We start from the raw sequence: 13,913 nt of genomic DNA on the forward strand, positions 1-13,913 counted from the left end.
CATTTGTGAGGCCACCCTGAAGTAGAAGATGCAGGGGGTGACCCCTTCAAACCCCACATCCCCCCATGGACAATGCCAGGCTGGGGGGGGGGAGCTGCTCGGGGCGGTGCCCCCCCCCGGGCATGAAGGGGTTAAGGGCCCCATCCAGCTGTGCAGTGCAGATGTGAGATATGCAGATGAGGCAGAGCAGGTTTTATAAGGCGGGTGCAGATCCAGCACCCCACAAAGCCCCAGTGCCACCCCCACAGGTAGGTGCCACCACCTGGGAGTTGCTGTTCTGCTCAGGGACGGTGGGACTGGGGAGACAAAGGGGGGGTTTTGGGAACCCCTGTCCTGCTCTGAGATGGGGGGTCTGGAGTAAAAGGAGGGGTTAGGGGCAGGCTGTGGTAGGGAGGCAACTGGGAGCCCTCGATCCCTCTCTGGGGCAGCAGGAATGGGGAGCAAAGATGGGGTAGGGGGACAATTGGGAACTTCTGCTCCTCTCCAGGGCGGTGGGAATGGGGTGACAAGGAGGGGTTAGGGGCGACACCTGGGTGGGGAAGGCACTGAGAACCTCTCTCCTGCTCTGGGGTGGAGGAATTGGGAGGGATAAGGAGCAGGTGGGGAGGTGCTGGGGCAGGGAGGCCTCCAGGAGGCTCAGGAGGCGACAGGACCGGGCTGGGGGACACGGTGACACCGGGGTGGCAGTGGGCTGGGCTCCCTGAGCACGCTGTCTGTCCCCTGCAGGCTCTGCTCTCCTCTCCGCGCTGTCCCGGGCAGGATATCATCGTATACTGTAAGTTGGCTATGAGACACTACAGTATAGATGATGTACTCCCCGGGCTGCACCGACCTCCTCCCGCCCGCAGCGAGCGGGACACGGCCCGGGGCACCGGGCAGCAGCGACACGCGACACGGGCGGGGACATCCCGGGCTGGGAGAGGATCCGGACACAGCCGGGACCCGCGGCCGGCGGGGAAACCGTTACCATTACTGAGTTTAGTAATGGTAACGGTTCTGCCGACGGCCGGCAGCGCGGCACGGCACGGCATGGCACGGCATGGCACGGGATGGGATGGGAGTGGCACGGGATGGAATGAGATGGACACGGTGATGGAGCCTGGGGACAGGCACAGGACAATAAAGAGGCACAGAACCACGGCTCCGCTCTCCTTCCTCACCACATCGATGCCCTGGGGGTTCCGGGCCTGGCAGAACTGGGGTGCGCTGGGACAAACTGGGGTGCGTGTGCTGCAGAAGGGACTGGGAGCGCTGGGCTGTGTGACGGGGAACACTGGAGGCACTGGGGACACTGCTGACACCGGGAGCATGGTGACACTGGGGGGGCACTGGGGACATTGGTGACACTGGTGACACCAGTGACACTGGTGACACCGGGAGCGTAGTGACACTGGGAGGATAGTGGTGACACTGGTGACACTGGGGACATTAGTGACACTGGGAGCATGGTGACAGGGGAGGGGCACTGGGGACACTGGTGACATCGGGAGCATAGTGACAGGGGAGGGACACTGGTGACACTGGAGACACCAGGAGCATGATGACACTGGGGGGGCACTGGGGACACTGGCGACACCGGCGACACCGAGAGCATGGTGACACTGGGACGACAGTGGTGGCACTGGTGACACCGGGAGCATGGTGACACTGTGGGGGCACTAGTGACACTGGTGACACCGGGAGAATGGTGACAGGGGAGGGACACTGGTGACACTGGTGACACCGGAAGCATGGTGACACTGGGAGGACACTGGTGACACTGGTGACACCGGGACCCCGCCGGTGGCACCGGCAGGGGGCGCTCGCGCGTTCCCGCCCTGCTCCGCCGGGCCCTCGGCCGCTTCCATCCCACAATCCCCCGCGGCGCAGCGGCGCTCTGGCCCCGCGCCGTTGGCCAATGGCAGCGGGCGCCGCGCGCTTCCCGGCGTGCCCCGCGGCGCGCCAGCATGGCGGCTCCCATGGCCGCGGCTGCCGCCCGCGCCGCCCTCCACGCCGCCGGAGCCGCCGCGGCGGGGCCGCTCCGGCTGCGAGCGGGTGCGCTGGGGCGGCGGGCGTCCTCTGGATGCGGGAGGTGGCGGGCGGGGCCGGCCGAGAGGCTTTGTGGTGGCTTGAGCGCTGCCCGGACGCGCGCGCGCGCTCGGTGTGTTTTGGGTTCGTTCTTGGTGAATTCGGTGTTTTCTTCCAGCCCGCCTCCCGGGGAGCCGCTGCGGCGGGATTATCGCGGCGCTGGGCACGATCCCGAGCGTTCCCTCGGCGCTGGGCGGGATCCCGAGCGTTCCCCGCCGCTGCAGCGGGAGCAGCTCGGCGCTGGGCACCCTCCTGGGCATCCCCGCCGAGGCCCCGCCCGCCGCTCCGGGCCAGCACCCGCCGCCCGTGGCCACCGACAAAGGTGAGTGCTCGCTCTGCCGCTCCGCCCCGGGGCGATCCCGACCCGCGGAGGGTTTGGCCGCGTCCCAGCTCCTCCTTTCCCTGGCAGAGGAGCAGAAGCGGCTGCTGGAGAGTCGGCCCGAGCAGCCCCAGCAGCCCAGGGTGCTGAGGATCGCCATCATCGGCGCTCCCAACGCCGGGAAATCCACGCTCTCCAACCAGCTCCTGGGCAGGAAGGTGAAGCTGGGGTGAGGCTCAGGCTGTTTGCCTGGGTTTTTGGCACGTCCCGGCTGTGTAACGTGCTGAATGAATTTCCTGCAGGTTTTCCCAGTCTCCAGGAAGGTGCACACCACCCGCTGCAAGGCCTGGGGTGTCATCACGCACGAGGACACGCAGCTGGTGAGTCCTGGAGCAGCATTTGCTCATCTGTATCCCGTGGGATCACCTCTCGTTGCACAAAGATAGGGCTTTCCCCTGACCTCTCACTGCTGGCCAACGTGAAATGTTTGTTTTTCCTTTTTCTAGATCATCCTGGACACACCTGGCCTCACAAATCCCTTAAAAGCCAAAAGGTACTAGAACTGGGGTGGGGAGGGGGGTGTGTGCTGCCTAGCAAGAGTTGATAAAACAGGAATGTGATTTTCTCTGTGCAAGGTCTGTAAAACAGGAGCAAGATGAATGCATATTTTTAGCCTTACTTTGTTTTCCAATAATTTTTTTTGGTTGCAATTTCAGTAGCACACAGAGCCTGTGATGTCCCTTGAGCCTTTTTGTGTGTGGTTCTGTGAGTCTGCACATGACAAGGGATGTCACAACCCCTAAAGCAGCTTTGGGGCAGCTGGAATGAGGTTTCCCTCTAGTTTGAGAGGGAGGAACACAATTATAATGAAGCATGTCTGTTTTACTCATTTATATGTGTCTTTCAGGCATAATTTAGATGAAAACATGCTGACAGACCCATGGGACAGCATGAAACACGCAGACTTAGGTGGGTTTTCAACTACTTTTTTTGGATCAAACCAAATCCTTTTCTGCCACACAAGTTCCCAGCTGTGGTATCTGGGTGTTTGCTGGCAGCACAGGCAGCCCAGGGAGTGTGAACAAGGAAGGAAAAGTAGAGAAAAGATGTGGAATATTGAGCTGAGGAGGGGATCAGAACTGCCTGGTGCCAAGGGGAGGCACTTTGGGTTAATAATTGGGCTTGGATGTTGAGATTTAGCACGTGTGATGTCATTAGGGTGACATGGGTAAGGTGCATTTTTAGTGTTTTCAATAAAATTCTTCTTTTTGTGCCTCTCCTGAGGAGGGGAGTGACCACAGACTCTAAAGCTGCAAGTGAACATTGTGGAAAATGTGGATTAATCCTGTTTCCCTCCCTCTTTCCTGGCAGTCCTGGTCCTGGTGGATGTGTCGGATCACTGGACACGGAACTCTCTGAGCAAGGAGGTGCTCAAGTGTCTCTCTCAGTTCCCCCACATCCCCAGTGTCCTGGTCCTGAACAAGGTAAATCCTGCTCCTTCTTCCTGCCTTCTTCAGGAAGGCACCAGCAGTGATGGGTTTTTGTGTTCCTGGTGTGTTAAAGGACACAGTTTTCCCCCTCTGCTCCAGAATATCAAGGGGTGTGTGTGTGTACCCATTGCAAGCACCCCTGAAGCTGTGCTGCTGTCTGGGGTTTCAATCCTCTGGTCACAAAACTCTGCTGTCCTGCAGCAGCTGCTTCCCTGGGTGCTTTCCTCTGGCTCCTTCAGAAAAAGCTGCCCACTTCATTTAGGATAAATCCTGACACCTCTTTCTCTCTCTGACTTCAGGTGGATATACTAAAGAAGAAGTTTCTTCTGCTGGAAATAGCAACTGACCTGACAGAGGGAATTGTAAATGGAAAGAAACTGGAAGTGAAATCTGCACTTCAACAGGATTCCAGTTCTTCAGCAAAGTCTCCCCTTCATGTCAGTCAGGCTTCTCCATGTGAAAGCAAGGTCCCAGGGTCTCCCTTTGGGCAGGAAAAGAATCAGGCCCAGGAAGGTTCTGGTTTGGACAAGAGCAGTGATGCTGGGGGTGCTGGCACAGAGGAAGCCCAAGAGCCAAAGCACCATGGACACAAGGATCTAAAAGATACGAAAGGCTGGCCACACTTCCAGGAGATCTTCATGCTGGCAGCTCTCCATGGGGAGGAGGTGGATACACTCAAGGTAACTCCAGTCTGAACTTGTGTCACACCTGGAGCCTGGGGTGGGACCCCAGCTCTTCATACAGAGCCTCAGCTTCTGTTCCTGGCCTGGGAGCGGGGAAAGTGTCACGTGTCAACCTGGGATGTGTCCCTGCTGCATCTGCAGAGCTTTCTGTGCAAAACTCTTACCTGGGGCTCTCCAAACAGCAAGGAATCCACCCACTGCTGTCTCTCAGCTCCAGGGCTTCTGTGGGCTTTTCTGTGATACACACAGCCCTAGGGAGGGGTTTCCGAGCTTCCCTTTCTCCTGTCCCTGCCCAAAGCACCAAACCACCGCCCTGCAGCAGTGCCCTCTCTGCAGGAGGAGCCCAGGGATGTTGGCACTGTGTGGGTGACACGTGGCAGCTGGTGGGGGTGTGTTGTGCCCACAGAGGTACCTCCTGATGCAAGCCAAGCCAGGCCCTTGGGAATTCCACAGCGACGTCCTGACCAACCAGTCACCCCAGGAGATCTGTGATAATATCATCAGGGAGAAGGTCCTGGAGTACCTGCCACTGGAAGTGCCTTATGGAGTGACTCAGGTGGGAAGTGTGCCCAGGCAGGCTTGGCCTTGAGCTGTCTTGCTGGGAATTTCGGGCTGTGTGATGAGAATCCCCTTGTTGGGATCTGTGGGGTGACTCAGTGCTTGCAGGTGTGCTCCAAGACCCTTTCTGTGTGTGAAGGGGCCACCCTTGTGTGCTGGTGTCTCCCAGGGAGTGGTGTTGGGGGTTCCTGAGGATTTTCCAGGATTGCTGAAGGCTCGCTTGCTGTCGCAGGTGACGGACATATGGAAGGAAGGAGAATGTGGGGAGCTCCTCATCGTGCAGAGCCTCCTGGTGCCAAGGGAGTCTCATAAGGTGAGTGAAGGATGAAAGATGGGATGCTGGACAGCATGAAGGGAGGTTCCCCAAGTCCAACTCCTGCATTCTTGCTGTGCTCCCTCTCCCTCTCTTTTGGGAAGAGCCATGTACCCAATACTGTCTATTCAGTAGCAGCTTACACCTTCCCAAAGTTGCCTCACCATTTAATGCTGGAATTTCCCTCATTTCTTCTGTGGCTGCACCGTTCTCCTGGGCCATGTAAGGGTGAGTTTGATGATGTTCTCTCTGGGTTTTAACACAGAGGATGTTGATTGGAAGAGGAGGAAGGGTCATCAGCAGGATTGCTCAGGAGGCTAGCCAGGACCTGATGAACGCTTTCCTGTGTGAAGTCCGCCTGAAGCTCAAGGTGGAGGTGAAGGGTTGAGCACTTGGTGTGTTTTAACAGCCCTTCAACTCTCAGATCATGTGGAGAAACCACTCCTGGGGGTATCCTGGCACGTTTGTTGAATCCAGAAATAGAGGATGATGGAGTTACTATGGTTACTTCAGACCTTCTATGGCATCTGACCTGGGGACAGACACTGGAGAATCAGCTGCACCCATGATTCTGGCACTGCATTTCCAGAGCTGCCACCTGCTTCTTTTGGGCCGTGTCTCATGTCCTTGCTCTCAGGTGTTTGTATGTGGAGGTTCAGGAGCATCTGCTGCCGTGTAGCAAACAAGGGGTCACAGTGAAGGATTGTCAGCACGTGTTTGTATTCTCTTCTGAAGGCTGAATCATGGTCACACAGGAGGACGAGGCCGCCCCAGCCCACCTGATGGTCTCATGTTGACTTTTCTCCCCGCCCTTTTGAAGCTGGTGGGTGCAGGGAGTCAGTTGTAGGGGTTTGCTGGCAGCTGGAACATCTGTAATGCCTGACTGGTTTGTCTGTCATGCAAACCAGCATGGACCCACGTTTTAGGAATTCCAGTCGTTTATTGCATCACTTCCAAGTCCACACTTTTTGCACCAGGGTCACAGATACAAACACAGCAGCTGTTGCAGCTAAAGAAAACCCCAAAGTGGGAAGAGCAGCAGGTTCTGCAGCTCAGGTGTAACAGAGAGCACCTGGCACAGGTGAGGCTGGAGGAGCAGGGCTGGCTCTGCAGAGCCTTTGGCATGGTGGAGCCTGGCACCACATGTGTGTGCCTGGACCTGGTGTTCAGGGCTTGTTTTGTCTCTTTGCCCAGCATTTGGAGCACTGGGTACCTTCCTGCCAGAAATCCAGGTGAATCTCCATGTGCAGTTATAAATCAAAATCCCTGAGGGAAGAAAACCCCAGCAGTGAAGAGATTGGGAAGGGTCTGGAACCCAACTCTGCTCAGCCCCTTGTTCTTTGCTGGTGCACTGTGAAAGAGATGTTTTACCCTTCTGCTGAAGAATTCTATCTGGAATGTGAGATAACTGAAAACTCCATTGGGAAACCTGCACAGAGTGTCCTCTTGTTTCCGAGGAGCAGGGGGTGCTGTGGTCCCTTGGATGCTGCTGTCCAACTTTTGTATTTCCCTTGCAATAAAATGAGGTCCCAGCACAAGTGATTGTTCTCTCTTTTGTTCCTCCCTGGGAGCCTGACCTCACTGCCACCACCTTCCCTCTGTTTTATTCCAGCTCAAACCAGGGCACTTTCATGTCATTCCTCCTTCCCAGCTGAGCTTTAGATCCTGTTTTCTGAGCTGTGACTTCTGAAGGTTGCACCCTGTGGGGGGAAAAGCTGGGTAAGCAGGGTTGGAGGGATCTCATGGCAAGCTGTCCCCTCTGTGTGGCTGTGTCGTGGTAGGGGTCAGGATCACCCTGTGCTGCCCCAGAGCTTCATCCCAGGCTGCTTCCAGGGATGGAGCCGAGTGCCCACAGCAACAGCCACTCCTGGGGGCAGTGGAGATGCTCTTGGCATGGCAAGGGGTGAAGTGTCTCACCTCCCCGACCTGCAGCTCCTTAATGAGCTTTGAGAATTAGGTTAATTATCCCATTGCAAGCCCATTGCAGGGGTGCCAATCATCCCTTCCCTGTGGGAAAAAACTCCATGAAGGACTGACCCCAGGTATGTGGGGGAGACCTCAGCGTGGGCAGCACCGGAGCTGTGGCAGAGCCCCCTCTGTGTCCCCTTCCTGACCCACCTGCATCTCCCTGTCCCCCCTCCTGTCCCTTCATGTCCTCCCTGTACCCCTGCCATGACCTCATGTCCTCCCTATGTCCCCCCATGTCCTTCCTATGTCCCTGCTTGTTCCCCACATGTCCCTTTCACATTCTCCCTGTGTCTCCCCTCAGTGTCCCCCAGTGTGTCCCTGCCATGTCCCTCCCTCAATGTCCCCCAATGCATCCCTGCCGTGTCCCTCACGTCCCTCAATGTCCCCCAGTGTGTCCCCACCGTGTCCCTCCCTCATGCCCCTCAATGTCCTCCAGTGTGTGCCGTGTCTCTCCCTCATGTCCCTCAATGTCCCCCAATATATCCCCACCATGTCCCTCCCTCATGCCCCTCAATGTCCTCCAGTGTGTCCCCGCCGTGTCCCTCCCTCACATCCCTCAGTGTGCCCCAGTGTGTCCCCACCATGTCCCTCCCTCATACCCCGCAATACCCCCAAAGTTTCCCTGCCATGTCCCTCATGCCCCTCAATGTCCCCCAGTGTGTCCCCACCGTGTCCCTCCCTCATGCCCCCAATGTCGCCCAGAGTGTCCCCGCCATGTCCCTCAATGTCCCCCAGTGTGTCCCTGCCGTGTCCCTCCCTCATACCCCGCAATACCCCCGAAGTTTCCCCGCCGTGTCCCTCCCTCATGCCCCTCAGTGTTCCCCAGAGTGTCCCCGCCATGTCCCTCAGTGTCCCCCAATGTGTCCCCACCGTGTCCCTCCCTCATGCCCCTCAGTGTTCCCCAGTATGTCCCTGCCGTGTCCCTCCCCCAATGTCTCCCAGTGTGTCCCCGCCATGTCCCTCAGTGTCCCCCAGTGTGTCCCCGCCGTGTCCCTCCCTCACGTCTCCAGTGCCCCCCGTGTCCCCCTCCCCTGCACTACCCCCGGCTACCGGCAGGGGGCGGCGCGGCGCTGCCCCCCCCATTCCCCCCCGCTCCCCTCCCTGGCTCGCGGGGCCGCGCGTGCGCGGGGCGGGGCGGGCGGCGCGCGGGCCGCGCGTGCGCGGGGGCGGCTGCGCAGCCAGCACGGCCGGGGCGGGCGGCGGCGGCGGCGGCGGCGGCGGGGCCGGGCGGGCACAGCGGCGGCGGCGCCATGAGGCCCGGGCAGGGGCACCGAGAGTAAGTGCGGCACGCGGCGGGAGCGACAGGGCGCGGCCCCGCCGTCACCTCCGCCTCGTCATCCTCCTCCTCCTCCTCCTCCTCCCGCTCACAGCGCGGCGGGACCGCCGCGGTTCGTACCCCCCCACCACCATTGTCCTTCCCGGGCGTCCCCTCCCCCCGCCCGCTGGGGCATCGCCGGTGTGGCCACCCGCCCCCCTGTCGCGACACCCGCCGCCTGTCGCGACAGTCGCTGCCATCGCGCCTCCCCGGGGTGTCCCCCGCTCAGCGCGGAGCTCCCAGACCCGCCGGTAGCCCCGGTAGCCTCGTTAGCTGTCCCCGGGCACCGCGCACACGGCCCGGATCGCGATAGCGCCTCAGCCGTCGCGACAGAAGTGCCGTCAGGGGGAAGGGGGGATTGCGGTCGCAGTGCGAGCACATCCTTTGTGTGATTCTTCCCCAAGAAAAGTGTCTTTTTGCAAGAGACCCGCAGGCTGGTTTGGGCTGGAAGGGACCTCAAAGCGCGTCTTTCCCACGGGCAGGGAACAGGTATCGTCAATAAATCATCCGCCGTTTTTATTCCCTACCAACCCATTTTCAAGTGTCTGAAGACGAAGAAGAAGAGGGAAACTGCAGAGCTGGACTCCAGTTCTCAGTCCACTCGTGCAGCCAAGTACTGAGATGGTTTTGGTGCTGCAGCGTGTGAACCTCCCCGACCAACACCTGCGAGGGCTCACAGACGTCTCTCACCCTCCCTTGGTAGCACTAGTACAAGTTTAGGCTAAATCACAGATGCAGGTTGATTAGTTCTACCAGAATTCGTTCTGCTCGCCTCTTACTACAGTCTTTTATTTTTCCATAGTCACATTCTCAAGAAAATACAAGTTTTTCTGGAAAACTTTTTGCAGCAATACTTTTTCCCTCCTTATTGCACAAACCCTGTTCTTTGTTGCTCCGGTCGCTGCGGGAGAGGAGGGAGCTGGGAGCTCTCAGGAGATAAGGCTGGGTTCTTAAGTGATGTCATTTGTGCTGGAGCAAGGGTAGTGACTTTGTGATGGAATAAATCCTCCTGGACGTGTTGGGGCTTTGTGACTCTGTGTGTGTGTGCACTGTGGAAACTTCGTCTGATTCAGCAGCCGGCTGAGAAAATTCTGTGCTCCACAGTGAGGGAATAGAGTGATGAGAGTTGCATTTTCCTTTCAGCCTATTTTTTTCTGATCAGGTCTTTTTAAGAATCTGAGCTTTAGTTAGAGTCTGTTTATTTAAGTGGGTGCATAAAGCAGTGGGGAAAGATGCTGTTCAGATGTCTTACAGGTACTGGAGGTGGGGAGAGCAGAGTTTTGCAGCCAGCAGCAGAGTGAAGGATTCAGGGAGAGCTTTTCGGTGGATCTGGTGTCATGTAAAGCCAGTCCAGAGGGTTTGGAAATTTGGAGATGAAAAGCATTGATAACAGAAAGCAAACTTAAAGCAAATGCATTCACTATTAATTTTCAGCAGAGGAGGGTTTAGATCAAAAGCGAGTCAGAGGGTAGGGTTTGCAATTAGCACAGAATCTAAGCTTTCATGGAGAAATGCTTCCATGAAAGAAAGGCTATTTGTTTTCCAAATGATATTTACACTGGGTAGAATTACTGAGGTGAAGAAAAGAGAATTGCCCCTTGTCTGGGGGAGCACAGGTCGAGCAGGAGCTGGAAGAGGAGTTGATGAATTGGCTGTAATTCTCAGGCATCGCTTCAAATATTTTCAATATTTCTCAACTATTTTAAGAAGCTGTATTGAATTCCAGCCCAACCAGCCTGATAGTCTGGAGAGAGGAAGGATGCGTATTGCTGGAGCAAGAATTAAGCAAAAATAGATAAATCTGGCATAATGGATGACAAGGGAAAGCTGATTGCTGAAAGATGCTGGCATGCTCTGTTTTTGCATGCTTGGCATATATTCTGTTGTGTTACATGGCTTTTGAAGTGTAAAAAAAAAAAAGAAAGAAATCTCATTTTGTGCTGAGATAAAAGAAAAAGCAGGTGCTTAAATTCTGCTAAGGATCAGCTTTGATACTGACATGAAGTAGTGACCTCGCTTGCATTTACCCCCCTGTCGTTTTGTGAACTTCTCAGTTGAATAAATAATTCACTTAGCACCAAATAAATGCCATTTAATAAGATGGTATTTTTGATCCCCCTTTCACTTCACATTGCAAACAGCTTCACACTTTTTCAGCTTGAGCACAGCCTGGGGTGCTATTTCTGTTAATAACATTAAAAATATGTTGGAGAATGTCCACATAGTATTGTTTTTTCTCCAAATGTGAAATTAAGGAACCGTTGTGTTCTCTGCAGCTTGGATATTTGCCTTCATTTAAGCCTTATTTGTATTTGTTTCAAGTTGTCCTCTGATAGATAAGCTTTTGTATCTATGCTTGCTTCTGGGAACTGTTACCAGATCAAGAGAATTAAGGATTTTTGTCAAGGACTGAAGTATCTGTATTTCCCAGAAGCTCATACAATGTGTAGGAACCTCAGCTTGTGTCCTCTGCTGCACTTGCTGAAATGCCTGCATGTGGGATAGAAACTTTTCTCAGTGTTTCCACTGCAATATTTTACTTTTTAACATTGGTCTGTCCATTCATTTTTACTCTTCTTTATTTTTGACCACGACTTGTTATTGGCCAGCACACGGAGGTGGGGAAAGAAGGAAGTAGAAAATTTTGCCTTGGCTGGCCTCACCCTAAAAACCTCCATCACCAAAACATTTTATTCCTGGCTCACTCATCTTCGGTGAGGTAACAGTGAGGAGAGTCACAGATTTATGAAGTGACTTGCAGGATTCTGGGATTTGTGGAGTTGCTAAATACACCACCCAGAACATAGCCAGAGCCTGATTTGTTTGAGTTATTTAACAGATGATCAGCACTTTTAAATAATTGCTTTAAGAACATGTAGTTCACTGAAATGCTACACCCAGCAGGTGAGTAACAGGTCACTCTGTTGTGTAGTAGTACACTGCATCCAGGGCCTGCTGACTCTTCAGAGGCTGTTTTTGGGGTAAGATCCTCCTGAGGATGTGTAAAGTTTTCACAATTTTCTGCATCTGTAATGATTCTATCACCCTTTCCAATTTTCAGCATTTGAGATGTTTAAACAATTTAATATGTTCTCAAACTAGGAAGTGAAGTGAATAATTGAATTTTTTATTTCTTGTGTGGTATGCCACATTCCCATTTTCCCATTGTATTTTGTGACTCGTGTTGAAATCTTTACCACACAGATTTTGTAGCAGTTTTTTCTTTTAATTCCAGATTGTTACTTTGACTGTGAATGCTAAAATGAGTTTGTCACATTATTCATCTTTTTACTTAAAAAAAAAAAAAACCAACAAACTTTCCAAATACTGATTGAGGAACAGAGCTCCTGAATAGGCATTCTGCTGGCTGACATCCAGAAAAGTTGTTCTGAACTTTACCTGAAGATATTTTTCCAAGGGGTTGTAATCTTTCAAAAGCTGATTTTACTGTCCAAGCAGGGCATAGCTTGGCCTGTACCTGGAGCTGACAGAGATCTCTGTGTTCATCTGCTGCTGGTTCCTATGTTTTTAGTAATTTGATTTAAGTTAACACTTAAAAAGCCAGCAGCTGTAGCTCATGGCTGATCCAACCTCACGGATCCTATAGGTGCCTTTTCCTTATTTCAGCACATTCTGTCTGGGTGTCTCCACACCTCCCCACTCATTTTGTATTTGTTACATGTTTGCTATAATTATTTCCCCATTGTGCTTAAGAATTACTCTTCATTTATATATTCCCATTGCTTAACTTCTTTATGCTGTGTGTGAAGATTAGTCCAAGTTTCCAGGGTTTATGAGGAAAATGGTTATATTTCATTCTTGGAATAATTTCACAGGAATGTAATTTGGCTGCAGCGTGGGTTTGGTAGGGAATAGTGGGGGTGTAACACTTGGGGATGAAAACTGGGAAAGATTTTTCATCTGAGTTCCCAAGTCCCATGCAGGAATTCTGGAGCGCTTGGAATGCGTGGAGCACTGGGTCCTTGATTTATTTAGAGATAAGTGAACTGTGCACTGATGGGTGTACTAGGGGAAATGTTTTAGAAAACAGGTCCTCTATAAAAGCAGCATGTCTGAGACAAACCTTTAAGTACAATTCTGCTGAATTAGGTGACAGATCCTGCCTGCAGCAGGTGTGGGTCCTGTAGGATTTTCAGTGGGCAGCGAGTGCTAACATTTAATTTCTTACGGTGCCTGTAGTAAAGGTGATGTAGAAAAGGTGAACCATGAAAGTGCAGCTATTTTTAGTTTTAAAGAAAAAAAAAAAAAAACAGTCAGAAAATGATCTACTAAGTGATACATTGCTGACGTCTGTAGTGCAGCCAACCCAATTAAGGTGCCGTATATTGTTTCCAGCAGGATTCTGATTGTTTCTAATTTGGGAACCACGCGAGAGCAATGGAAATAGGTGAAACACCATGCTCTGCTCTTCAGAGCGATCCAGCATCCAGTTGTTCTCTGTCATTTCCTTCCTCATACTGGGACAATCTCCCTGGGCTGGTTAAGGTGGGAGCCACGCATTAAAAAAAAAAAAAAAAAAAAGTGTTTTTGTTGGTAAAATATCCCATAAGTCAGTGTTGAGCGCTGTGGATTCTTTTCTCATTTCCTGCCCCCAGCATATCCTTTGCTGTATCCTGCTGTCCCTCTCCTTGCCTTCATGTTGTTAAACTTGGAGTGTTCATGTTGGAGGATGTGTGTCTCACAGTCCTGCCCTTTCCTGTGGCTGTCCCTTGCCACTCATTTTGTTCCTCTCTGTAGACAGTTGCTGCATGGAAAACACTTTGAAAAATATTGTAAGGTGACTGTCTTGAGCCAATACCACATATATCTATGTATATATGTATAGATCTAGTTTAAATTCTGTTGGAAGGAAATCTTTGTATGAATCTTTTTCAAAAAATTATGCAGATGCTCCCACTCTCCAAAGTAAACTTCCTCCTCTGCTTATCTTTTTTTAAACCTGGAATGAAAACCAGCATGTCTTCTTAACATCTGGAAAGGAGAGCCCTTCATGCCTACTTTGTGTTCTTTTATCCAGCATTGTTCTTCATTCATCCTTCTGTTCTGGCACTGGTTTTCCTAATTTGTTGTCTTCTAAGCTGAAGGAATGTCATGTGCTTTGGCTTTGTTGTGGACAAGGAAAATTAGGGATTTGCTCACCCTTGTCTTCCAGCTCATCAGCGTGTTCTGATTCTGGGTT

The 13,913-nt window shown here is 53.0% G+C and overlaps 2 protein-coding genes across 4 annotated transcripts in view; both read left to right on the top strand.

Annotated features, from left to right (window-relative positions):
- The first annotated feature begins 1,931 nt into the window (after positions 1–1,931).
- Positions 1,932–6,968, top strand: ERAL1 (Era like 12S mitochondrial rRNA chaperone 1). 2 transcript variants are annotated; one of them, XM_085557362.1, is made up of 12 exons: positions 1,932–2,034; positions 2,186–2,221; positions 2,252–2,389; positions 2,477–2,604; positions 2,689–2,766; positions 2,893–2,939; positions 3,294–3,355; positions 3,758–3,870; positions 4,176–4,556; positions 4,966–5,115; positions 5,350–5,430; positions 5,696–6,968. In XM_085557362.1, exons 1-12 carry the CDS (start codon positions 1,947–1,949, stop codon positions 5,816–5,818), a joined length of 1,425 nt encoding a protein of 474 aa, XP_085413488.1. In that variant the 5' UTR covers positions 1,932–1,946; the 3' UTR covers positions 5,819–6,968. The 2 variants fall into 2 exon arrangements, with proteins under 2 accessions (XP_085413488.1, XP_077643645.2); XM_077787519.2 differs by having other exon boundaries at positions 2,186–2,389.
- Positions 6,969–8,532: 1,564 nt separating this feature from the next.
- The window catches only part of FAM222B (family with sequence similarity 222 member B), a 35,578-nt gene continuing 30,197 nt past the window's right edge, over positions 8,533–13,913 (top strand). Inside the window, exon 1 of one of the 2 annotated variants that reach the window (XM_021550899.4) lies at positions 8,533–8,674. The gene's annotated coding sequence lies outside the window, so the exon portion shown is untranslated. The remainder of the gene's footprint in view (positions 8,675–13,913) is intronic. The other variant, XM_021550896.4, reaches the window with a different exon arrangement.

This window comes from Lonchura striata, chromosome 19 (genome assembly GCF_050655825.1).
Source record: "Lonchura striata isolate lonStrDom1 chromosome 19, ASM5065582v1, whole genome shotgun sequence".
Taxonomy (NCBI): Eukaryota; Metazoa; Chordata; class Aves; order Passeriformes; family Estrildidae; genus Lonchura; species Lonchura striata.